This window comes from Lepidochelys olivacea (genome assembly GCF_965140295.1).
Source record: "Lepidochelys olivacea isolate rLepOli2 genome assembly, chromosome: 22".
Lineage (NCBI taxonomy): Eukaryota > Metazoa > Chordata > Testudines > Cheloniidae > Lepidochelys > Lepidochelys olivacea.
Window position 1 is genome coordinate 5,430,604 of NC_140432.1, and position 26,577 is coordinate 5,457,180.

The 26,577-nt window shown below is 57.9% G+C and overlaps 1 protein-coding gene across 1 annotated transcript; it reads left to right on the top strand.

Annotated features, from left to right (window-relative positions):
* Positions 1–1,107: 1,107 nt before the first annotated feature.
* VSIG10L2 (V-set and immunoglobulin domain containing 10 like 2) lies at positions 1,108–26,364 on the top strand (the record flags this gene model as incomplete). The annotated part of the gene is made up of 12 exons (XM_084611643.1): positions 1,108–1,186; positions 2,671–3,018; positions 7,738–8,013; positions 8,580–8,855; positions 10,466–10,726; positions 12,051–12,311; positions 14,643–14,933; positions 16,597–16,911; positions 24,116–24,238; positions 24,987–25,011; positions 25,550–25,686; positions 26,119–26,364. 12 exons carry the CDS (start codon positions 1,108–1,110, stop codon positions 26,226–26,228), a joined length of 2,502 nt encoding a protein of 833 aa, XP_084467769.1. The 3' UTR covers positions 26,229–26,364.
* Between the last annotated feature and the right edge of the window lie 213 nt (positions 26,365–26,577).

A 26,577-nucleotide genomic window follows, 5' to 3' on the forward strand; every position in this document is an offset into this window, starting at 1 on the left:
AATAGCCAGGTGCATTATGGGTTGGAGGCACTGGTTTCCCAGGAAGCACTGGGGCAGGTTCAGATGGACCGATGGATTTTTCTGATATGGCAAATGCTGCCTTCCTCCCCTGAGTGTCTGCTCTGAATGGGGCCCACAATACAGGGTCATTTCTGCAAGGCCAGCTGGGCAGAGATGCCAAGGCTAGGATGGGAGCATCCTCGGATACAGCCAGACACAGCCCCAGTGCCCAGCTTACATTAGATAGCCTCTCTTGGGAAGGTCCCAGGCAGGTCTCAGTTCTGCATCCTCCTTAGCTCAGTGCATGAAATGACCACAGACGCTGGCTGGGCCTGTCTCGGGAGCCCATGTCTTCAAAGGGAGAAGATGATGCCTTCCCTCGTACTCTGCATCAAGACCAGGCCAGGGCTTGGCAGCCCCCTCGGGCGCACACACACAGTGAGAGAGATGGCAGCCCACATTCACTGGAGGGGCAGAGAGGCCCTAGCCTGAAACACAGGTGGGGATTTGTAGGCTGTCGCCTGGAGGTGCTGGGAGGAGAGGAAGGCTGCCCCCCCCCCCTGGAAGCTACACCCAATAATGGGGCCCTGGGTCTGTTGGTGAGGCAGTTTTCTCTGGAGTCTGTGATAACCTGAAGCTCCAAGCACAGCTAAGGCTTTGGTGCCCTGCCCTGCAAGGCTCTGGGCAGCACCCCCAGTCCCTGACCATCAGATCCCAGATGTGCCATTGGGGATTCTTTAGTAGTTTCAATTCAGATATCCATGGACGTGAGACACCAGGCCAAGGGAATGCGACCGGTGACTCCGTAAAGAGGTGCCTGCATAATAGATCAAGGAAAAGTGATTAAGGAAGGGAAGGGATATGAATAATTGAGGACTAATCAGGGACTATCCAGAGTAACCGGAGACCGAACTGGGCTGCATTTAGGCGGATGGGAGATTGAAAGAGGAGACGGACACGTCCCACTCCCGCACCACAGAGATTATACAGGGCTTCGGGCTCATCAAGAGGTGGAAAAAGTGGCAGCAGGGCTGGGTGCAGAGTGAGAAGCGCCAGTGTGGAGGCAGCTAAAGGCGGATGGTCTCTCCCTCAGAGTGACATGGAGACATGGATTATGGAGCAGCAAGGAATGCACCATTTAGAAACCTGCTGAAAATATTTTGCCTTCTCCCAACAGTGGCTTATGGTGAGTAATGTGCTCTGGCTCAGCCAGACCCCTGGGCAATGGCTCCCGTGCAGAAATAATGGGCTAGGTACATTGCTATGGGCCCAGTTACCCAGCGCCCTGCACCTGTGCGGAGCTAACATGAATGGTCCCATGCTGAGCTGGCAGCCCTTTGCGCTGGGGTAGGCAATGAAACAAGGTGCAGGGCAGCGGTGAACCTGGTCCGACAAATCCATGGGAGGAAGCAAAGAGTTCATTCCAAATAACCAGCGCGCCCAGCCCCCAGTAGTTAGGGGTTGGGGCTTATGTGCAGAAGCAGAAGGGTTTATAACACTCCCCAAAGCGCTTGATAGTCGATATGATATTGATGGGTTAATAATATTTGCACCGATAACTCAGGACCGTCCTGTGACCAGTATGAACGCTTGGCCCTGTCTGGAACCCTATCAAGCGCTTGTGACCCAAGCCATGCTAATCCTGCCAGGTCCTTGAGCAGCTCCCACGCGTGGCTCTCTCCACATCTGTTCAGATTATCCAGCCCTGGGGCACTGTGCTGGAAAACTCCTCCTGGCTCAGCAGCGCCTCACCATTATCCGCTCTCCCAGGAGCAAAGGCATACACAGCACAGATTTCGGCAGGCTCCATTTCTCTGTTGCCGCCCACCCCTCCTCTCAGGGGACGCGTCGCTCTCGGTTAAATTGATTCCTCTCTGTCCTTAGCTGGAGGGGCTGCCAACTTCCTGGAACAGATTCCCTGTGAAAGGCTGAGCTCTGGGGAGTTCCTAGGGGACAGGACCCCACATCACAGAACCACCCCCATGCTTGGCCGTCTCACCGTGTAGCCTGAGCTCCCCTCTCACCCTGGCAGGATGCAGCTTGTGGGTGGGGGTGCAGCTGCCCCTGTGCTGTGCATCCACAGAGCACTTCAGACTGCAGGGCCAGCCCCGAATGCCCCCCCCCCCCAAGTGTAAACATGGAAGGGCTGGGCCTGGAGCACCGGCTGCTGCTCTGTGACTGCACCGGGTCAAATAGGCCTATTTCTGGGATGCCAGCGGCCCCAATTCCCTTTGTGGATCTGGCCCTTGGTCCTTCCTTTTCCCTCGCTGTGTGTTTCCTTGGTCCTTCCTTTTCTCTCGCCTGCTAGGAGAACACAGCATGAGTGTTAAGGGCAAAGTTTTAAATTCTGTCCCTTGGGAAACCCTGCTGACACTGGGGGCGACTCCCTTGAGCTCTGGGGGGCACTGTTCTCTTATGCTGACTTCAGTGTCTCTTACCAGCACCTCCCAACCGTCCCCGTATCCATCCTCACAACCCTCCGCGAGGCGGACAGTGCTGTATCCCCACTGGGCAGAGGGGAAGTGATGCACCAAGAGGCTGAGTTGACTGGCCCAAGGGAAAGGCTCACGCAGGGAGCCTGTGCCGGAGTAGAGAACTGATCCCTGGTCTCCTGAGTCGCAGGCTGCCGCCCTAACCACTGGCCCATCCTTCCTCTCTCGTTCACGCCAGCTCAGCTACTCCACCCGGGCGATGCGAAGTACGAGGAGCAGGCAATGCGGGGGGTGCGGCACCGCTCCGTGCAGCTGGCGTGTGGCGACGTGGTCTCGCCCATGGTGGTTTTCTGGAGCTTCACCAAGCTGGGCTCGCTGGTGCCCAGGGCCGTTGCCATCAGCAACGGGATAGAGTCCAAGGTGGAGAAGGCTTCTGCGGCCCTGGGGCAGGTGAGCCTGAGGAACGGCACCCTGGAGGTGAGCGACCTGCAGACGGCTGCCCAAGGGCACTTCATGTGTCAGGCGATGTACGAGGAGGATGGAGAGATCAAAGTGGGCTACTTCTACATAGAGCTGGTCGTGCTGGGTAGGTAGCCTGGAGGCGGCGTCACCTCTGGGACTGTCTGAACAAGTATACGGAGGCACCAGTCAGGGTCCCCAAACCCTAAACCGCAGTCATAGAATCATAGGGTTGGAAGGGACCTCAGGAGGTCATCTAGTCCAACCCCCTGCTCAAAGCAGGACCAATCCCCAATTTTTGCCCCGATCTCTAAATGGCCCCCTCAAGGATTGAACTCAAAACCCCGGGTTTAGCAGGCCAATGCTCAAACCACTGAGCTATCCCTCCCCCCTCCTACTGTGCTCCCTTCTAGAGCGCCCTGTTACAACCCTCGCAGACCCACCCCACTGAAGTGGGGCGCAACCGCAGCAGGCAAACTGAGGCAGGGGGAGGGGAAGTGGGTTGCACCCAAGGTTGCAGGGTGGGACTAGAATCCAGTAGGCCCGATGCCCAACCCATCTCCTCCAATCACTGCCCGCGCACCCCCACTCGTCTGTCCCGCGTATCCCTGCCAGTGAAGCTGCCCCTGAAATGGTGCTGCATGCAAAGATGATGGGAGACGGAAGAGACCCATTTGGTCTCAGCTATTCCACCCTCCCCAGATGTCCCCAGCAATATGTTCTCCATTGCCTAACCCAGCCTGTCCTTATATTGCGGAAATGCCTAGGACCAGACACTGCTGTGTTAGGTGCGGTACAAACATCGAACAAACAGGCAGTCCTTGCCCCAAAGAGCTGAGTGCTCAATGCCTCCAAAAACAGGACTTCCCCTGCTTCCTTCTGGAGGCTCCTCTCCTGGGGACCCTGTGCTACAAGGCCTTGTGTAGCATGGCCAACATTCCCCTCGGTCAAGAGCAGCCCGAAGAGAGCCCTTTGGCATGGGGTTGTGTGATGGGCATGAGTGAGACAGCAGCGCTGTCTGCCCAGCCTTACTGACCTTACCCACAACAGCACACATCTGTGGGCACATTGGCATTCTCATCTCTGGGCGCTGGCGTTCTGTGTGCCCTCTGTGCCTGGATCTCACCTGGCTAGAGACTGCCAGGGAGAGAGGGATACCCCCAGGCATCCTGCTGAGCAGAATGGTGTCCTACACGGCCACTCCGCAGTCACAGCCTGCATCTTCACACCGGCTAGTGCAAAGCAAAGCAGATGTTCTGCTCAGCAATGTAAGCGGGCGCACGTAGTCCTCTTGAAATCTAGCTGGAGCTGCGGGTCGAGCTGCAGAATTGTGGCCGAATCCCAGTATTCCTGCCGGGGGGGGTCACTGTCAGGGATTTTCTGCCGGACCCGTGAGGGGTGTTTTTATCCCACATTTCCTGGGACACCCAGCCGTTCTCAGCTCCTCCCCGTGCAGTGTGTCTGTTCACATGCACTCTGCTGGGTGGGGTTGGGTACACTCCACTGGCAAATACTTCTTGGTTGCTGGGAGATTATCTTCCTAAAGAATGTCGCTCACTGCCGGGCAGCCACTTCCACTGCTGATGGAAGAGCTCAGTCATCTGTCCAGGGCTCAAAGCCCCTTGGCTTTCTCTTCAGTATTAGCAGCTAACTGGGACTCTTAGAAAGGCAGAACATTTCATAGATTCATTCAGAGAGTTTGAGGCCAGAAGGGACTCATTAGATCCTCTAGTTGGACCTCCTGTATATCAAAGGCTGAAGAATTTCAGTCCCATCAGGTGTCTATTCCAGCTCACATGAAAGCCATGTGAGCCAGGTGCTGTTAACGTCCTTACCACGATCACTGGAGATATAAAAAGGGAGAGATTTGGGGCTTCCGAGTCTGTAATTCCAGAGAGAAAACAAACATGGGGACAAGGCAGAGCTGGGAAAATGACTCGCTAATAATTCATTGACTGATGGGTGGGACAAATTGGTGAACAATTCATTGTCTGCTTGGTAGAGCCAGTCAGATAAAGAAAACAAGCGTTGGGGGATTATTTACTCATCAGGGGCTGGGAAAATGCTCTGAATAAACTTCCTGAGAATAGCAACCTGCTCTAGGAATTCTAACACCTGGCGTTTGTCTGATGCCTGCCCTGGGAGTACCCCCTAGAGCACTTTAGGTGTCAGTAAACTGACCTTGCCCTGGTAAGGAGGGCAAGGATAAATATTCTCATTTACAGATCGGGAAACTGAGGCAGGGGGCGGTTAGAGCCAACATGTTCAATATTAGCCTCTGATTTGGGGTGCTTCCCTTATATATTGCTGTGGTGACACCAAGGAGCCCCGCTCATGACCCAGAGCCCCATGGTGCGAGGCGCTGTACAAACACAGAACAGAAAGACAGTCCCCACCCCAAAGAGCTTACCATCTAAGTCTAAGACGAGAGACAGGTGGCTACAGACAGATGGATGGGGAGAAAAAGGAGGCAATATCGGCTAGCACGACCGGCCGTGGTCTCAGCTGGTTGTCAAGCTCTTACAGGCGTTACAGCAGAGAGGAGCCCCTGCAGCTCCTACCAGCTCCATTTGGGATTGCATGTGCTGAGCAGCTCTGAGAATCAGGCCATGGGAGTGTCGAGTTGGGCACCCAAAATCAGAAGCCACACCCGGCTCTGTTGGTTCACATTTTAATGGTGGGGGCGGGGTGCTCCCTCCTCCCGGGGCCCCTCTGATCCGAACCGTGCAGAGGTTTTCAATCTGCCCTGGGCACAGAATCAATCAAGTGCAGCATCAAAGCGAGCCTCCAGCAGCCAAGAACAGTGACACATGTACAGCTGCCTCTGAGGCAGCCGGGCCAAGTGACAGAGGCTGGCTCCAGCAAGACAGCTCAAATGGTCCCCAGCCGGCAGCACTGACGGCTCTGGAGTGGACACTGCTCCTCTGTGAAACCAAGGGGCTGAGAGTCCACTGGCCAGGCCCAAACTAGCCTTGGCATCACCAACCCCAAGAGGTCAAAAATCTTGAGTCAGGTGCCCCCCCAAATTCACAAGAGTGGCTTTAAAATCCTGAGATATATAAAAAAGAGGATGTTTTGGGGCTTGGGGGGGGGGACTTTTTGGTTGCCTTGGGTCATGTTTACGCACTTTTCTCCGCAGCCACTTGCTTTTTTTCATGCCAGCTGGGAAGCTTGTGTCATCACCTGACTCCAGGAGCTGGGGCTTTAAGAAAAACACCAAATATCATCAGGCTCATAATAAAAGCATGAGAGATGGCAGCATAGCAGCCAGCCACTGGATTCCTGTGGTGCCTGGCAGGGCGACCAGAGTTAGTCACCAAAGGACCCACCTAGGGCAGGCGTGCCCTCAGCTCAGATACATGTGTGCACGGTGGGGACAGGCTGCTGCCCCTGGGCTGAGTGAAGAATTCTGATCAGGGAGCCTTTTGTATCCACTTCACTCTTGCTGGGCACCACTGTAAATGGCCCCACCAAGTGCAAAGCAGCTGAGAATCCGAGGCCTGGAGGGGCCTAGACTAATTCCCGGATCCAGACATCCCTAGGGAGGTTGAAACCAGGATCTGGATGGTTGCTAGGGCGCTGCCCTATTGACAGGAGAGTTACTGCTGGGTCTGGGGCACTGGATGTTTGTTAGAAGGAGAACTCAGGGCATTTATCCCCAAACCCAGCTCTCTGCTCCCCCGACCCAGAACTCTTATTGACGTCAGTGGGCATCGGCTCTCCCCCATGGCGCACCAGCAGCCGGGTCACGGGGCTTGGCCGGACCCTGTACAGTTCTCCCCCTGGGGCGAGCGGTCAGAGCGAGATCCCACGAGAGCACCGGGGGTGGTACAGCACTCCGGGGCCCAGCACGCATCTCGCCAGGGCAGGGTGAGAGGGGATTGCTCTCCCCCATTCCCGGAGGGGGTGCCGGGGAGAGCTGCCCTCCCACCCCTGCTGTCCCCTCCGGCCAGGGAAGGAAGACGTGGTCTGATCCAGGAAATGCCTTCTTCATGTACTTCTCCCTCCCCAGCATGCCTGCTCAGGTCCCAGTGCCCGGCTAGCGCCATCTCTGTGGAGGGCAGCCAGCTGACTTGGGCTGGGAACTGGCCTGCCCCTCTCCTGGCTCTGTGACGAACCATCTGGGTAGCTCCCCCACTGGGCTCCAGCAGGCTTCGGAGGGTGAATGCTGCCACTGGCCCCCGTGCCCCAGCTCATCAGCACCAGGGCCTGGAGACTCGCGGCCCTCCTGTTCAATCCTTCAGAACCAGCGGGCTGCTGGGAAGCCTTAATCTTCTTCCCTTGCCCCACCACCTGGCCAACCTCCCACTGCCCCCTTCCCCAGCCACTCATGGCTCCCCGGCCCCTCTGACCTCCTCCCTGCCCTGTCCCCCCTCAGCTGTCTCTGCAGGACTGTCCAGCCCCCTCCTGCTGCCCCACCTCCCTCTGAGCGGCCATCTGTGCTGAATGATCATCCCGGACAATGCTGCACTGGGAGCAGCTTCCATCGTGGGGGGCTGACTGACCCCTCCTCTTCACGTCTCCCTCGAACCTTCCCTCTGTCACTAGCAATGCGTTAGCATGGGTCTGAAGGGCACAGCATCAAAATCACACGCCTGGGAGCGCAACGGACGAGATTCTAATCGCAAGGGCTGGCTTGGAAAAGAACGGAGCAGGTCATAATGGCAGGGATTAGTATGAAAGGAATGGCTTGGGTGAGACAGCTGGATGGAGAGCCTGGGGGACGTGGGGCGAGGGCTGGAACGGGGCGGTTCAGAATGGATTGGATGGGGAATGGGGCAGAGTGCACCGCGAGAGGCTGCAGTGGGTGAGATCACATCTGAGCTGTGTGCTTGGTCTCCCCTAGTTCCCGTTGCGAAGCCCTTCCTGCAGATGACCGACCCCACGCCGGTGGAAGGCACGGTGGTGACGATGACGTGTGCGGTGAAGGAGGGGACGCCCCCCGTCGGGTACTCCTGGCACCGTGACACCAACCGGGAGGGTGCGGTGGCTGTCGCGGAAGCGGCCAGCGGGCTGCTGATCCTGACGGCGGCTAACCGGACTCACATGGGCTGGTACGCCTGCACCGCCCACAACGAGGTCAACAGCCAGACCAGCGACGGGATGTATCTTGACGTGATTTGTAAGTGACCTGCAGGCAGGAGCAAACATGTCCTGCCCCTCGGGCGTGCCATCACACGCCCTGCTCAGGGCCCCGATCCTGCCAGCTGCTGAGTGCCCGTAACCCCTACCAAGGCCGGTGGAACTGGGGTGCTCAGCACCTCCCAGCACTGGGCCCAAAAGAGCGACTCCAGAGAACATAACCAGGGCTTCCAAACTCTTTTCCGCCCAGCCCAGAATCCTTTGTGCTGGCTTCCCAGGCACCTCTGGGCATGTGGGACAAGCACCATCCCTGCTGCCCCAGTGTCTGACAAGGACCGAAGATTTGGAATGGGAATAAGATTATGATCCCCACAAAAAACAACCGCTGGCAACCACTTTGGGGTCATAACCCCATCCCTGCCCCCAGCATTGGGGGTCAGAGCAGACCCCGCTGCCATTCCTGGGCTACAGAGCCCCACGTCCTATTCCTGGACCAAAAAGATTCAGATAAACAATCCAGCTGCCAGACGGTCATCTGAACCGGACAGTCACCCTCCCCTTCCTGCCATCAGCCTGGTGCTAACCACCTCCTACTTCATTCTGCAGATGGCCCTGATGAACCCGTGATCAACATTGAGCCATTTGCTATTAACCAGAACGGCTTCTCAGCTAATGAGCAGGAGGAGGTGATCCTGACCTGCCTGGCCCCTTCCAACCCGCCCAGCCACTACATCTGGTTTTACAACAGCTCCCAGATTTACTCCGGCCAGAAGTACGTGATAGCCAAGATCTCCCGGACTCAGACGGGCACCTACACCTGCCTGGCCCAAAACACACACCTCAATACGCGCTCTCAGACCACCATCCTCCTCACCGTCTACTGTAAGTGCGTCCTTCCCAATGGCTGGGCACGCGGCCATGTGGGTATGCTCTCTCTCTGGCATGTGCAGCTGCGTCCCCCTGCTGGTCCCATCTCCTCTGTCCTCTGCATTTCGCCCCCTTACTTCCCTTCTTTGATTCTCATGGTCATCCGTTAGCTAAAGAGGTACCAGGAAGCTAGGGAAGAGCTCTCCAAGTTTGAGAGTGGGTAGTTTAAGTCTTGTGAGAAGAACGGAGAGGTTTCTACCTCCGTTGGTCCCGAATGATCCAGACCAAGCAGGGACCCATCCTTTGTGAGAGCAGAAGAGCCCCTTCCACAGTGCTTAGCTCCTCGGGACAGAAGGGGGGCAGCGTTGTGAGACTGATGGTGTGTGTGGCCTAAGGCAGCCGTTGTGTTCTTTCCAGTCGGGCTCCTCCAGCTGGGCTGGCAGGACTGTGGGGGAGCAGAGAGGGGGCTTGTGCGAGATCCAGAGGTAGGTCGTCGAGCAGATGCTCATGAAGAGGGACTGTTTGCTGACAGCTGTGGCGAGTAAACACCTGTGTGGATGGTTCCACTTGGTTTGGATCTCCAGCTTTGGTCTGCTACGCTGTGGTGCATGAGGGCCCGGAGAGTGTGCCGCTGGGAGAGGCACTGGGCCTAGTGATGACGGCGACTGGGGAGCGGAACTGCGTAAGAGAACTGAATTCCCTGCTAAATCCTGAGGCCCCTGAGCCGGTAGCTTTGATCCTGGGAACATCCGCCTGCTCCCCCTTCATTTAGTCCAGGTGTCAAGCCCTCCAAACCCTTTCAAAGCAGAGCCAGCCATTCGAGGGGCCAGATTTCTGGGAGAGGCCACTGGACATGTTCCAAGATATTGATCGGGGGGATGCTGGCAGCCAGGGAGGCTGGGATGGAGGAACTGTCATGGGGGGCTGGAGGGGATCTTGGCAGGTGGGTTGGGGGCTTGTCACAAGGAGAGCAGGGGGATTTGGTCAGATCAGCGAGCTGGAAGGGCTGGTCATGGGGGCAGGCTGGATTCCGGCAGCTGGAAAGCATCACTCGAGGGAGAGGCTTGCCATGAGGGTGCTGGAGGGTTGTGGCAGCCTGGGGAGGGGTTGACTCTAGGCAACGACTGGCATTGAAACTGTGACACTCGCAAAGCTGGCACCTGCCTGAAGAATCGGTGTCAGGTCACGCTGTGTCCAAATGTCTCTGGCTCCGCACAGTCGGGGAGACATCTTGCGGACTGACCCCGGCGCGCCAGAGAGTCTCCGAGGCGCTGGGTCGCCGTCCCGTCCCCGGCTTGCTGCTTTTTGCCCTCTTGTTCCGCATGTTACCACCTTAGCACTGACAGCGGCCAGGGCCTGCCCAGCACATCTCGGGCTTTGTGATCCAAACCCACGTCGCAGGCCGCCGAGCACCCTGTGCTCTCCCAGTTCCCCTCCATTGCTCCTATAGTGCTTCACCAGGGAGCTGGTCCCATTGGGAAGAGCCCACAGAGCTGCCACATGGTCCCCGGCTCCCTGGCCCCAATGCAGCTCCTGCACATGGCAGCCCCGGGCAGCAGGCCTTGTCTTCTTCCCGGTGTTGCTAACGCCTCTTGCTGTTGATACAATCTTTGCCCCACGCACAGATCTGCCCGAGGGGAAGCCCAGCTGCACACCAGTCCCGGCTGCCAATTTCCGGGACATTGCTCTGCAGTGTTCGTGGCCTGGTGGGTTCCCCCCAGCGCGGCTGCGGTGGGTGAGATCCGGCCGGGAAGCCGACGCTGTGGCATCCTACTCCAATGCCACCAGAATCCAGCGAGGGGCGGACATCCGGAACGGCAGCTCGTACACCTGCCTGGCCTCCCACCCAGCGCTCCGAGAGGATGCTGTCTGCACCACCACTGTATGTAAGTACCCTCTCCCTGCCCCCTCAGTGCCGCCCAGGAATGGAAACACCACTGCCCCTTCCATAAGGCAGCCGGGTCCTGTGCTCTGCCCCCTGAGAGCCCACGCCAGCTTGTGGAGATGGAGTCTCCAGCTGGTGGGTAGAAACAAGGCTGACGCTGTGGAAAGCAGCTCTCCAAACATGGGCGCAGTTCCTCCCTGCTTACTGGAAGGCCTCAAGTGGACATTCAGGGCTCCAGGGGCCCTGGGTAGATGGCACCATTCGTCTGGCAACAGGGAGCTACGTGGGTACTGCATGGCCGCAGCGGTGTGACACGGCTAGTGAAGGTGACTTGTGTAGGAGCTGGCCTTGCTCGGGCTCTCATTCCCAGAACTGAAATAGGAATAAGGTGCTGATGCCCCCAGTGCAAACACTGGTCCTACAGGCGAGATGGCTGCGGTGTCAGGAATCTGTGCAGCCACGAGACTAACTCCCCAGGCTCGCCTGTATTCCAGAACCACTTCGTTCTGGAGGGGTTTTGTCTGTGAAGTGCCTGGAGGCCATGAAATCACTTCCAGGGCCTGCAAAACCCCATCGCGATGCCAGGTCACATCGTGTCCCGCTGACGGCTTTGCCCAATGGGATGATGTCACTCATCCCATCCCATCGCGATGAACCAACCCAGCGTCATGACATAAATGTCCCAGGGTTGCTTGTGCCTGACAAAGATGACGGGCTCGGCGGGCCGTGCCGGTCCCGTGGAAGCAGACGCAGGTGGTGCAAACCCCAGAGGGTGCTGTGGTCAGCAAGCTAGCCCAGCACCCGGGGGACTCAGGACTCCCAAGGGAGGCACAGGGAGATCTCCAGGGATGTGGAGGAACGTTAGGGATGGTCCCTTCATGGCCTGGTCTGGTCCGTCAGTAGAGATAACTCTAACGGGCTGGAGAGCCTATGGGACTGTACCTTAGCTTCCCCGCTTGGGCATGGGTCTTTAAGACTCCTTTCCCACGTACGTGTGGCTGAGACTTTGGTGTCTTGGCAACTGTCCCAGCTTTAGGCCTGATTCTCCTCTCGCTCACACTGATGAAACTCCATGGAGCTCCCCCGCCAGGGCCAGCGAGCGCTGATTCTCTGGGGTGTTTCCTGCATGAGGCCCAGTGTTTGTATGTCAGAGGTTCTGGGGCAGAAAGTGCCCTTTGGGGTCTTTGGGAACACCCAATTCCTCCCAGTTTATGTGGGGAGAGCAGAGACCGGGGGACCCACATGATGGGATGTGTGGCGTCTCCACCAGGTTGGATGTGGGCAGGGATGCTTGTCTCTAAGCTGCTGCTGTCTCTGCCCCCCAGGGGTCCCTGTGGGGAGCCCCACCTGTTCTGCCGTGGCTACGAAGCAGAACGAGTTCCTCATGTTGTCCTGCGATTGGGCAGGAGGCCTGCCCCGCGTCACACTCTGGTGGCGAGACTGCTGGAACCGCGTGCTGGGCGGCTTGAAACCATCCAGCAACATCTACGTCATGCAAGCCAACAGCACCCTCGGGGGCAAGGAGTTCGCGTGCATCGCAGCCCACCCTCTGCAGGCCAGAGCCACAGAGTGCCTTGTCCGGCTGGGTAAGCAGGCCGGCTGCCATCCGGCGGGGCCGCAGCGGGTCGTGGGCCAGCGAAACTGCTGGCAAAGCAAGTGCGGGGAGCGCGGGTGGGACCTGGCACCAGTTCTGCGGTTCCTGGAACCTGACCGAGAGGCAGATTCCACAGCTTCACGGCAAAGCGGCTGTTGCTTTGAGCCACCCTTGGGGCTGTGGGGATGAGTGGAGTCTCGCCCTTTTCGTCACTGACCCCTGTGCGGGCCGGAAACAGGGAAAATCCACGCTGGGTCCGGCTCATGAACGCTCTTGAGGAGAGCTGGCTGAAGAGCGTTCCCAGGAGTGTGTCAGAGCCCCAGGCAGGGACCGGGCGCCACGCCTGCCCTTCACTGCCTCCCTCGTTCCTCCCCCCTCACCCGCAGCCGCAACTCTGCTCCTCCTGCAGCTCCAAGGGCTCTTTACCCCCCTCCCCAGGCCTGGAGGAGGCTGCAGCGAGTCCCCGGTGCCCCCTCCCAGCCCAGATGCTGAAGGGGAAGAAGGCAGGGGCAGAGGAGTTGTCCTATTGCTCACGGGGAGGGAAGGGGGATGAAGGGACAGAGCTGCCCTGAGCTGCCGGGCCCCCTCTGCTTCCCCTCACCCCTCTTGGGAGAATGGGGTCCGCTCCTGAGCTCTTGCTGCCCCCTACCGCTGCTCCACCCCAAGAGGCAGGGCAGGGGGCTGAGGCGGGTTCAGGGACAAGGCTTCGTGAGCTGGCAGATGGGGGAACTGTGCCCCGATGACAGGCGCACTCAGTGCGAATGCTAGGGGAGGCGGCCCTGGCCGGTGGTCTGTGTTCGGCCTCGTGGGCTCCCACGGCAGTCGTCTTGGGGATTCCTGACTCAGAGCACTCGGTTTGCAGCCCAAAGCGTTCCTCACACATCAGTGCCCAGAGCAAGGGGCCAGTAGGCCTCACTCTGCCTTCAGTGACACCTGTGCTGTCTAAGGTTGCCAGGTGTCCAGTTTTCAACGGGACTCTGGTGGCTCCTGTCAGCACAGCTGACCGGGCCGTTAAAAGTCTGGTCCGTGGTGCAGCAGGGCTAAGACTGGTTCCCTGCCTGCCCTGGCTCTGCGCGGCTCCCGGAAGCGGCTAGCATTTCTCTCCGGCTCCTAGGCAGAGGCGTGGCCATGGGGGAGTCCACACGCTGCCCCCACCCTGAGTGCTGGTTCTGCAGATCTCATTGGCCAGGAACCATGGCCAACGGGAGCTGCGGGGGCAGGACCTGCAGGTGAGGGCAGTGCAGAGAGCCGTCTAGCCACATCTCCACCAAGGGGCCATAGGGATATGCAGACAGCTTCCCAGGAGTGGCCTGAGGTAAGCGCTGCCCAGAGCCTGCACCCCGAACCCCCTCCCGCACCCCACCAGCCTGCCCCAGCCCTGAGCCCCCTTCTGCACCCATACTCCCTCCTGGAGCTCACACCCTACACCCCCTCCCACATTCTGAACCCCTCAGCCCCACCCCCAGCCTGGAGCCCCCTTCTGCACCCCAAACTCTTCATCCCCAGCCTGGAGCCTGTACCCCCAGCCAGAGCCATCACCCCCCTGCACCCCAACCCCCTGCTCCAGTCCAGAGCCCCCTCCCACACTCTGAATCCCTCACTTCTGGCCCTACCCCAGAGCTCACACCGCCAGCCAGAGCCCTCACCCTCTCCTGCACCCCAACCCCCTGCCCCAGCCCGAAGCCCCCAGCCCCTCACACTCTGAACCCCTTGCCCCTATCCCCCCAGCCCAGAGCCCCCTCCTACATCCCATACCCCTCCAAGGCCCCTGACCCAGCCCAGTGAAAATGAGCAAGTGAACAAGGGTGGGGGAGAGTGAGGGGGAATGGAGTGAGTGGGGGCGGGGCCTTGGAGAAGGGGCGGGGCCTCAGGGCAGGGGCGGGGCAAGGATGTTTGGTTTTCTGAAATCAGAAATTTGGCAACCGTAGTACAGTCCCGTCCCCACCGGCCGCCTCATCACCAGGGGTGCCCGGGGTTGTGGAGGGAAGAATTTGGCCCTGCACTGGAACTGCAAATTAGTTACCAATCCTGGTGATCATGCATGAGCTGGAATAGACCCTGGCTCCCCACCCTGGGCTGGGCCGCCCTGCAGGGCTCATGGTGACAGACCCTGGCTCCCCTTCCTGGGCTCCCTGCAGGGCTCACGGGGCAGACCCCGGCTCCCCTCCCCGGGCTTCCTGCAGGGCTCACGGGGCAGACCCCGGCTCCCCTCCCCGGGCTCCCTGCAGGGCTCACGGGGCAGACTCCTGCTCTGTTGAGAGTGAGGTGCCCTGCCCCGGGCGCTGCTCTCGCTGCAGTGTCCCCCGTCTCTCTCTCCGGACAGACGTTCCCAAGCTGGCGGCCGAGCGCACGGAGGTGTCGCTGTTCGAGGGCGGCGAGGTCCGGCTGGCCTGCGCGCTGCAGGGCCCCCACCTGGGCTCCGAAGTGTTCTGGTTCAACGACAAGCACCAGGTGATCCGGCCGGATGCTGCGAGGTACAGGCTGCAGCAGGGCGATGCCTGGTTCAACCTGACCATCCAGGACACCGAGTGGATGAGGGACAGCGGCACCTACCACTGCGTGGCCGTGAACGCCGTGGGCAACGCCACCGTCCCCATCAGGCTCCGTGTGAAGAGTATGGCAGGGCAGGGCGGGTGCTCATGGGATCCATACAGGGACGGGGGGGCAAACACGGGGCTTGGCAGAGTTTAGAAGGAAGCAGATCGGCGTGTGCTGGGAAGGAGAAGTGGATGGGAGGGTCTGGGGGGCCATGGGGTAGGGAGGCAGAAGGAGAAGTGGATGGGGAGGTCTGGAGCCCCCATAGCAAGGGCTAGGGGAGGGGAAATGGATGGAGGGGTCTGATGGGGTCCACCGGGAGGGTGGGGAGGAGGGGAAATGGGTAGGGAGTTTGGTGGGGCCCACATGGTGTGTGGAGGGAAGGGAAGTGGTGGAAGGGTCTGGGTCAGGGGTGGAGAAGAGGGTAGGGATCTGCTGGGGAGTGTGTGGACAGGAGGTTCTGTTCCAGCTGGGTTTAGTCATGGGCATGTTTTGAATGCTGATTGGTAGAAGCATAGCAATGGCGGGATGGGAGGGAGATCATCCAGACCAGCCCTTGCACTGAGGCAGGACTACGTATTATCTAGTCCATGCCTGACAGGAGTTTTTCCAACCTGTTCTTAGAAGCCTCCAATGATGGAGATTCCACCATCGCCCTGGGCGATTTATTCCGGCACTTAGCTACCCTGACAGGAAATTTTTCCTAATGTCCAACTTAAACTGCCCTTGCTGCAATTTAAGCCCATTGCTTCTTGTCTTCTCCTCAGAGGTTAAGGAGGACAAGTTTTCTCCCTTCTCCTTGTAACAAGCTTTTATGTACTTGAAAACTATTATCATGTCCCCTCTCTGTCTTCTCTGCTCCAGACTAAACAAACCCACTTCTTTCAATCTTTCCTCATATGTCATGTTTTCTAGACCTTTCATCATTTTTGTTGCTCTTTGCTGGACTCTCTCCAAAGTGTCCACATCTTTCCCGAAATGTGGCCCCCAGAACTGGACGCAATACTCGAGCTGAGACCTAATCAGCCCAGAGTAGAGCGGAAGAATTACTTCTTGTGTCTTGCTTACAACACTCCTGCTGACACATCCCAGAATGATGTTTGCTTTTTTTGCAACCGCGTTACACTGTTGACTCATACTGTATTAAGCTTGTGGTCCACAATGACCCCCAGATCCCTTTCCGCCGTACTCCTTCCTTGGCCGTCATTTCCCATTTTGTACGTGCGCGACCGATTGTTCCTTCTTAAATGGCACACTTTGCATTTGTCCTTATAGAATTTCATCCTATTTACCTCAGAAGGTTGGACTAACACGTTATGCGGCCCTGGGCTCCCCAGAGACCGTGAGGTGAACTCCCAGGGGTTCCTGTTTCATTCCCCCCCCCCTTGGTTTCTACGGCACTGAGTGAGGTCATGTGGGACTCTGGGAAACCCCAGGGTCCAGGGACTGGGCTGGGGCAGGTTTCGCTCCAGGTGGGGGAGGCACGTGCAGCCTTTGATTACCTGACTGGCCAGTTATACCCTGAATGGAACGAGAGAGGAAGGGAAGGAGCCTCTGCGTGAGAAGGTGTGTGAAAGCTGAGGTGTCTTTGTGCACGTGTGTGACGTGCAGGTGTCTGGTGGGGTGTACAGGGGATGGGGGTGTGCCGGGGGGGGGGGCGTGTGTGAGAGCAGCACGGAGTCGGGGGGGGGGTGAGGTTGTCTCTCTGGATGCACCGCTGACACGCTCCCTACCCCCTGCAGGGTACCCGACGCCCCCCAACGTGACGATCAGCAAGCTGATGTACACCCGGCAGCGCACCGAGGTGCAGCTGGAGTGGGTGACGCAGGGCTCGGGGAACCTGACCGGCTTCGTCGTCCAAAGGCAAGAAGCAAAGAAATCCTCGCTGGGCCCGTCCCGGTCGGCAGCCTGGGCCTGGGAGACGGTGGCCAGTGACATAGAACCTGACGTGCGGGACCACAGGGTGGGCGGCCTGGCCCCGGCAGTAGTGTACGCCTTCCGCATCCTGGCTGTCAACCACCGCACCACCGGGCACCCCTCCGAGGGGAAGACCCCAGGTGAAGTGACTGGGCCCCAGACTCCGGCTGGGCTCCACTCTGGGGGCTGGAGTGAAGTAACCCCTACTGCAGCGGCTGTCCACTGCCCACATGTCCAGAACATGTGAACATGTGGGGGGGTCTGTTGGGGTGTGGATGAAGTGCGGGGAGGATGCCGGGCTGTAGAGAATGGTGGGTGCATCTCTGTTCTGTTCCAGCTAGACAGGTAGGACCGGGCAGGATTAGCTTCCAAGCTCCATTTATTCAACCAGCCCCTTTAGGATTTTTGTTACATTGGGATGAAGGACCTGGAAAGCAGACGGCTCCCAGGGCCATGTCCCTCCCTGGGTGTGAACCACAGCAAGCAGGACAGGGCTGTGTGGAGCTGGCGAGGCTGGACAGCTCCCCACAAGCAAGGCTGGGCCAGGGGTGAGGAAGTAGGTCCTTAGCACAGCTGGACTGTGAGGATATAGATTGGTGTGATTGCATTGGGGTGTAGGGGTGTTGTCATTGTGTTGGGGTGTAGGTGACTGTGTTGAGGTGTAGGTGACTGTTTTGTATTGGGGTGTAGGGGATGTTGTCATTGTGTTGGGGTGTAGGTGACTGTGTTGAGGTGTAGGTGACTGTTTTGTATTGGGGTGTAGGGGATGTTGTCATTGTGTTGGGGTGTAGGTGACTGTGTTGAGGTGTAGGTGACTGTTTTGTATTGGGGTGTAGGGGATGTTGTCATTGTGTTGGGGTGTAGGTGACTGTTGAGGTGTAGGTGACTGTTTTGTATTGGGGTGTAGGGGATGTTGTCATTGTGTTGGGGTGTAGGTGACTGTGTTGAGGTGTAGGTGACTGTTTTGTATTGGGGTGTAGGGGATGTTGTCATTGTGTTGGGGTGTAGGTGACTGTGTTGAGGTGTAGGTGACTGTTTTGTATTGGGGTGTAGGGGATGTTGTCATTGTGTTGGGGTGTAGGTGACTGTGTTGAGGTGTAGGTGACTGTTTTGTATTGGGGTGTAGGGGATGTTGTCATTGTGTTGGGGTGTAGGTGACTGTGTTGAGGTGTAGGTGACTGTTTTGTATTGGGGTGTAGGGGATGTTGTCATTGTGTTGGGGTGTAGGTGACTGTGTTGAGGTGTAGGTGACTGTTTTGTATTGGGGTGTAGGGGATGTTGTCATTGTGTTGGGGTGTAGGTGACTGTTTTGTATTGGGGTGTAGGGGATGGTGTGATTGCATTGGGGTGTAGTGGATGTTATAATTGTATCGGGGTGTAGGGGATGTTGTCATTGTGTTGGGGTGTAGGTGACTGTGTTGAGGTGTAGGTGACTGTTTTGTATTGGGGTGTTGGGGATGTTGTCATTGTGTTGGGGTGTAGGTGACTGTGTTGAGGTGTAGGTGACTGTTTTGTATTGGGGTGTAGGGGATGTTGTCATTGTGTTGGGGTGTAGGTGACTGTGTTGAGGTGTAGGTGACTGTTTTGTATTGGGGTGTAGGGGATGGTGTGATTGCATTGGGGTGTAGTGGATGTTATAATTGTATCGGGGTGTAGGGGATGTTGTCATTGTGTTGGGGTGTAGGTGACTGTTTTGTATTGGGGTGTAGGGGATGATGTATTATGATGTAGGGAATGGTGTAATTGTACTGGGGTGTGGGGGATAGCATTGTATCGGGGTGCAGGGGATGGTGTCATTGTATCGGGGTGCAGGGGATGGTGTCATTGTATCAGGGTGCAGGGGATGGTGTGCTGGAAGACCAACCAGCATTGTCGCACCGTGCAGGGAATGTTTCAAGTGTTTGTAGTGGAGCTGAACAAAACTGCTCACAGAACTTGAACACTGCACCCTGCTAGTGCAGTGGAAGACGGCTGGGACAAGGGCCCAGGACTGGGGTGGCAGCGGGTGTTGGGAGTTGGGAGTGCAGGGTACCGGCAGTGTAGTGCGGAGGATTCCAGGAGTAGAAGAGCAGCGGGTGCTGTTGTTCAGGATTGAGGAACATTGGCAGTCACTTTGTCTGTTTATTCATGACCGGGGTCAGCTGTGGGCTTGGGGAGAAGTGCGGCATTGTACTCAGATTTCACGCAGATTCATAATCCCAGAATCGCTGAGAAGCTGAGTGCGTTTTCATAAACCGATGAGCCGTGACCTGTAAGCATTAGGTTTCAGAGTTAACACACTGAGGCAAACAGAGCAGGTCACATCTCCTTTACAGCTACTGGGCCTGATTCTGTTCTCACTCATGGTCGATCAGAAGTATTCCACCTAACTTCCTGGAGTTACACCAGTGTCACACTGGTGTATGTGAGATCAGAGTGGGACCCGAGGGATCTCGCCCCTGGTGCTTCTTGTGGAGCAGGGAGTCAGCTCTGTATACCCCAATGGCTCATCTCCTGTGACTGCAGGTGGAGTGCTTGCACTGGGCCCTGGGCCATTCCCACCCTTACTTCCTGTGCGTTAGTGGGGAGCTCTGGCCTTGGCAGTTTCAATCAAGTCTGAATCCGCCCTGGCCCTCTCTGTTAGAACGTGGCTGCGAGTTAGAGGAGAACACCCTCCTCTGTGCTCACGAGCCAAAGAGCTGAGCAGCTTCCAGCCAAAATGAGCTCTGCCTGGCTCCTGCTGGAATTGCTGCCTACGGAGCGAGAGGGGCCCGGTTCAGGTCGCCCCTTATGGAAAAGTCATATGGAATTTAATGGAAAATGCCGCCCTGTCTATAGGCTTATTGAGCCTTCCTGTGGGGCTTGAGGAAGACTATCACTGCTCTAGGCTTCACCTTCTCTTGCATTCTGTAGGGAATTTCTAAGGGATGATGGAGTTTTCCTCCCTATTATGTCCACAGGAATTATCCACTGAGCCCCCTTGGAAACGTATGGGGTGCAGATACCACAAGTCCAGCCACCAGAGAGGGACTCCGATAACTGCTGTCATCTGGCTGGTTCATGAGCAGAGGCCCATGAACACCCCACGGGTCTGTTGGTTCCATTTGGCGCATGGGGCATTTCTGTGCCAGCAAAAGATTTCCCTGGAGTGGCAGGTGGGACCAGTGGGACATTATCAGCCCATCCCCCCTTAGTGTTAGCTGCCACATTTTGCTGCAATCCAGTCCCCGTCCCTCCCTGACACCCCGTTTCCTCAGAACTGCATTAAGAGGGATTGGAAGCACGGAGATCCCTGGTTGGTCCTGGATTGAGACTGAGGGGGTTTCTCTTGAGCATGGCTCTGCTGAGCTGGCTTGGCCTGAGTGCCCTGCAGGGCAGAAGTAACAGCTGCTGGGAGTCGCCGAACTGCCCTGCAGCTTGCATGGGTGTAGTGAGAGAGGGCTCTCCGGGGCCTGACAGTGATCTCCATGAGAAGGTTAACACGGCAAGGAGCTGCTCTAGCAACAGGACCCGCCCTGCGCGTGTGATCAGCCAGTGAGAGTTAGGCCTGATGATGCAATGCTGCTAGCGTGGGATTTCATTGCACAAGTGCTGATGACCTGCCGGAGTGATGGTGCAGGGAAATCTCAGAATTTTCTCTCCGACTCGTGAAGTTTGGTTCAGCTCTTGTGAAACTCAGTACCTGTCTGCCTGTCTCCTTTCTAGGATAACAAGAGGCCCAGGGAAAGAGGGTGCTAGGTCTGAAATGGTGTCAGCATGACCAGAACAAACCCCTGCTGCTCCTTCTTCTCCCTGTGCCTCTTCCGGGGTCCCTCGGTGCCTCCTTTTGCTGTCCCTGCCTGTCTGTTTGCCTCCTGCATGGCCCAGCTGCTGAATCCCCCCAGCTGACCCTGCTGCATGAGTCGCCAGGAGTGGGTGTAGATTCCTTGTGGTGCTGTGCAGTGTGGTCTGGAGGGGACCCCTTCTCTGATGACTTCAGTGTGATTGTCACTTCTGTTCCCCATCATCTCGTTATCCTAATTGCATGGTTTCCTGCAGACGATTATCCTTCCCTGGGAAGCACGCCCCACCCTCTCGCTCCAGATGTCACTGCACAGCCCCAAGAAGTCACTCTGCTCACTTGTTTACTTGTCACTGTTAGCAGCCCAGGCCCTGGCCGCAATTCGGGTTGGTTTCACTCACCTGTGCTCTCTCTGCAACACACCTGACTCCACGCTGCATTCATTCTGATAGGGGATACAACGGGAGGATGCTCTGAGTCACATTTGCACAGAGGAAGCTACTCCAATTTGGCTTCATTATTTATACGCCGGGCTTAAAATACCCTCGAAATTCCTGGAAAATGACTTCTCTTTGAAGTGCGATTCTCCCCTGAAAAATGACTAAAATGGTCCCTTCTATTTGCTGTCTGGGAAAAGATTCGTTTTCCCCTGCAAAATTTTTCAACAAAAACACAGTGTTTGTATTCATTGAACTTTTCCTTAACATTTGGTGGTGGTTGTTTATTTTTGGGGGAGGGTCATCAAAAAACCAAAAACGTCTCAGTGTTTGGTATTGATATTTTCAGTTAGAGCCCTACAATTTCTGATGAAAACGGGGATTTTCACCAAAAGATTTCCATCTTCACTGAGAAGCCATTTTTCGTCAATTAAAAAGTTTCAGCAAAAACTTTTCAACCAGATCTGCCCCCTGTTTGCACAATAGTTGGATCTGCTGACTTTAGGGACCAAAATAAGACCCAAACAGCTGATTATTTATTCTGCCATAGCACCTAGGAGCCCCAGTCATGGACCGCGCCCCGTTGTGCTAGATGATGTACCAGCCATAGAGCAAAAAGACAGTCCCTGTCTCTCTGAGCACAGCTGTGCTGAATTGGCTTGGCCTGAACGCCCTGCCATGCAGAACCAGCCCAGCACCGGGAGAGGCAACTGTTTCGTCCTGGGCAGCATGCACCTGCATTATGTCCCGACTGGTTGAGATGTGCAGCCAGTCAGGGTGCCGGGGCCTTGCTGAGGTCAGAATGTGGCCTGCAGAACCTCCAAAACAGAGGCTGACGCATGAGAAGGGGCGAACTCAGATCCCCGGCTGAGTCTGCAGGGATGTCAGCAAACCCCGTTTTTCCCTGGGCACTGAGCACCTTTAGGGAATAGACATGGAGCCCCGCCATGCCCTGTTTCAAGAGCGTTTCTCTGAACGGCTCCCCAAGTGGTGTCGCTAGTGGACACTAGCTGAGCACTGGTCTTCACCGATGTCGCTAGAGGCAGCTGGTGTGAGCAGGGGCGAGACAGAAGCCATGGACATGGAAAAACCAGGGTGTTTGGGCCTTCTCTGCTGCCTTTCGTGGGAGGGACTCAAAACACTTTCTGAACATTAAACCGCACAACACCCCTGCCAGGCAGGTAAGTGTCATTATTCAGATGGGGAAACCGAGGCACAGACTGGCAAAGGGACTAGAAGTCTGGGTCACACCTCTATTCAGTAGCAGAGCTGGGAATAAAACCCAGGGGTCCTGACCAGTTCAGTGCTGGGCACGCTGGCTATCCCTGGGGGATCGCTGCACAACCATGGCCCAGCTTAGATGGTGTTGATAAAGTGCAGAATGAAAAAAGAAATTTGCCCCAAGTTAACCAGGGGGCATCTGACTTGAGAATTGAACTCAGGTCCCATGAGGCTCCAGACCGTGCCTTCTTCCTTCCCAGCGCTAGACTTGACCCTTCTACAAAAAACGAGGAAGAAATTGGTGGATTTTCTTGCCCATCTGTATGTGTCCAGATTTGATCCAGTGGATCAGTTAAATGGGGGCCAATCTCTCTGCTCAGACGGGATTGTACAAACTGTGAAAAGTTTTCTGTTGCGGTTGTTTAATGCTCAGCTCTGGCCCAGCCATGCAGAGAGAGATCGTCCCAGCTCAGAGGACATGGGTGGCAGGTATCATAGGCCAGGGGAGGCTAAGCCTCCCCAACCCAGGCCATGGCCCTGCCCCCACTTCCCCCCGAGGCTCCGCCCTCGTTCTCCCTCTCCCCCAAAGCCGGGGGGGCTCAGTTTTGGCTGGTGGCCCGGGGCTCAGGGCGGTTTGGCTGGGACTCCTCCAGCTACGGGGGGATAGGTGGGGGACTCGGGGCTCAGGTGGACGAAGGGGGCGGATGGGGTGGGGTAGCAGCGGGGCTTCTAGCAGAAGGGGTGGGCCCCGGGGGGCTAGCCCCCCCGAAGGGGGATTCACGCAACACCCATGCCAGCAGAGCTTACGAACTGCATCCAAAATCTAAATCTTCCTCCTGTGGCAGGTGCCAGGGCCAATGGCGGCACCCCTGCGTTTTCTGCTGATGGTTCCCTTTGCTGGGCTCGCGTCCCCCCACGGCTGTGCTGAGCACCTTGCCACCTGGCTCCCACCGGGCCACTGGCCGAGGCCTTTCCGTGGCTGGGGTCACAAGCCAGAGCAGCCCCTTACTCAGCATGTGGATTCTGAGTCCTACCCACAGCTGGTGGGCCTGGTTCACCCCAGGAGCCTGCCACTGACCTGACCTTGCGCCAGGTGGAATCTGGCCCACGGAGAGACCCATCTTCTGCACGGCAGCCCTTCTCCGCCCCTTCCCTCCCTGCTTCATGGTGCAGCCTCCCAGCCAGGGCTGAGCTCATCAGCCAGCTAGAAGAGAGGTGGCCAGCTGGGCTGGGCTTGTGGCCACTTAGCCACATCAACTCTGTCCCTGGGCCTGCCCTGGGTCTGAGCTGTTCTCGGTGGTGTTTTAAACCTGGGGTAAGCGAATTGTTGCCGAAACTGGGCAGCAGCTTGCTGTGCCCCCAGCCCCCACTGTCGGAGCCAAACGCCGCGAGTGAGGCAGGGCTGGGCCCTTACAGATCAGAGCTCCAGCAGGAGGAAATATTTGGGTTTAAATGCCCCAACTTGGAGTGGGAATGATCTGACTCCAGGCGAGAACGTGCATCAGTGGTTACAGCACAGGCCTGGGGTCCAGGACACCTGGGTTCTATTCCCTGCTCTGCCGCTGACTCGCTACATGGCCTTGGGCAGCTCCCTTTGCCGCTGTGTGTTTAGTCTCCCCCCCGTCCAATGCGGGTAACATCATCTCCTGCACACAGTGCGATTGATGGGAGCAGTACATCACCTCCCTTGGGCCCTGGTGGGAGGTGCAAGGGGAGCTCAGTGACATGTGTGTCTGTCTTAACAAACCCTTGTGAGTTGCTCCGAGATACACGAGGGGTGACAGCTGGGAGGCCAGGGGGTGTGCACAGGGGGCTGTGTGGCCCTCACCTGGAGAACAGGTCCCTGTTTCCAGCAGGCTCCTCGTGCAGGGATCCCCAGCCCAGGCCACGTGGTGCTGAACCCGGCCTGCTCTCTCTCTCTTCCAGCCGAGCCCCCTTTCAACGCCTACCCCGCTGTGGTGGGCGCTGCAGGAGCTGGGATGGTCGTGGCGGCAGTTGCCTCTCTGCTGGCATTTCAGTACATCGTCCGGAACCGGGACAACAACCCACGTGAGTGCGGGGAAGGCTGGGGCCCCTTCTCGCTACCGCTGGGGCTGGTCGGGAAGCGGGTGCAGCGGAGAGCGCAGGGCTAGAACATGGGGAATGCCCGCGAGGCACAGCTAGACCGGGACCGGCCGATGGTGCCCGGTGCTGCAGGGACAATACACCCTGAATGCTTTCGACTGGGAGGCAGAGGTGGAGTAGGACGGACACCGTGCCAGGCGGAGGTGGGTTGGGACGGACAGCGTGCCAGGCGGAGGTGGAGTAGGACGGACAGCGTGCCCGGCGGAGGTGGGTTGGGCCGGACAGCGTGCCAGGCAGAGGTGGAGTGGGCTGGACAGCGTGCCAGGCAGTGGTGGGTTGGGACGGACAGCGTGCCAGGTGGAGGTGGGTTGGGACGGACACCATGTCAGTGGAGAGCTGCTCAGAAGGGCAGAGAGCCGGCGGTCCTGAGCCAATGGCTCAACACTCTCTGCAGTTTGGGGTGTCGGGTGCAGGAGCCGATGTCAATGGGTGTGAAAGTGAATTAACCTCCTCGTCCTGTGGCCGGCGTGCCCAGCGCAAAGGTTTCCCTGCTGCTGGCGTGGACGGCTGGGCTGCTGGCACAGGGCTTTGCGTGAACATTTCCTCTGGGGCTGCTCAGCATGAAGGGCCTGCCACTGCCCCGGGCCTGGCTCGGGTTAAGCACGCTCCTTATGCCGGCATGTTTGAGCCCCAGGTGGCTCTGACAACGTTGTCTCCTTGTGTTGTTCCCCAGGGCTGCATGACCTGCTCTTCGGAACGTAAGTGTCCTGGGGAGCCCTGCGACCAGACCCCCGACCCCCGCAGCCGCCCTCCCCCGGCCACCCTCCCGGGTCCACCCCGCCGACCACCCCTCTTATCCCTGCGCTCGGGGCCCGGCGCTGTACCCCCCAGGGGCCCGAGACGCGGCGCTCCAGGCCAGATCCTCAGAGGTGCTTAGGCTCCGAACTTGTATTGAAATCAGCGGACCTGCCCCCAAGAGCCAAAAGCCAGGCCAGACAAACAGCTATGGACAAACAGCGCGCCAGGAGGGCAGCCCCCGCTCCCTTGGCATCACCAGCCCTCCCCCACCTCCTTCCCCACGGCTCAATTTGACTCTCCTCCCCCCCCCCCACCCCCTCTGCCAGCCAGACGCTCCCTTCACGCACGTCTGGGGGCTTGTTTCCATGGCTCTCTAGCTCGCTGTCACGGCTCCGCCCCAGCCCCCGGCTCCGTGCGCCGTTCCCCCCAGGACCCCTGGCGCCTGCTGGGCTGTCTGTGAGGAACGGTTTTAGGCACGTTTCCCCCCCTTGTCCCCAGGGCTGGCCCAGAGGCTCACGAGCAGATCAGCTCTCCGGAAGATGCTGAGACGGCCGCAGGTGTGGCAGAGGCTGAGACAGGCGGGGAGCTTGGGGGCATATCCCCCACATCCCCCCCGGCTGGGGAGGCATCAGCAGGTAACTGGGGCGCAAGTGCAGCTGATACGACAGTGAGAGGGCCCAGCTAAGCGCGTAAGCTAGCCTGTGTTTGAGGGTAAGCCTGCCTAAGGTGCAGCCTGTCATGTAAATCGTCGGCCGTCGCAGCTGGTGCCTGGCTTTGGCTGGCCGCGATCAGAGGCTGCAGAATGTGCCAGATAAGTAATAATCTGTCCTGACCTTTCTTCCTGACCCTGCAAATGATTGACTGGCTTGTGCCCTGGAGCATGAGGGTTTATCGCCCTTGGTTATGGCAGTCGTGCGCAGGCCTATTGTGTGGGAGGTGGGGGCAGTTAGGGTGGGCTCGGGGTGTTCCTGGAGGACCCTGGTGTGCTTACGGTGCTCACCTGGGGCCGTTAGCTGTCTGGAGCTCCCAGCTCTCAGTGATTTGCTGTGTGTCTCTCCCTTTTGCAGAGTGTCACCCAGAGCCCCCTGCATCCACCCAGGAGGCTCCCCCAGCTCCAGATCTCGCCGCTGATGATCCTCCGGTCAATGTCACAATCACAGTGACTGCGACATCGTGAATCCCAGTCAGCCCCCGTCAGACCCAGTCAGCACCCCTGACCTGCAGTCGGGGGAGGGGAAGGGGATCTGGCATTTACAGGGCCCCCGTGCAGGGATTGGCATTGCCAGACTGTTAGGGTGTGGCTGAGAACAAAATGGTCCCTTGGTATGATGCCCCAGAGGGCAGGAGCCAACGTACCAACGCACGGCCTGGAAGGAGGGTTTGCCGTGGGGCTTGGAATCCGCTGGGATTTTGGCCCTTTCTCCCCCTCCCCACAGCGATTAGCAGGGTGGCGCTTTCCTGTGTGGCTTAACTCGCTCCTCTGTGCCCAGCTCCTCTCTGGAGGGCACCAGTGCCGGTAACAGTCG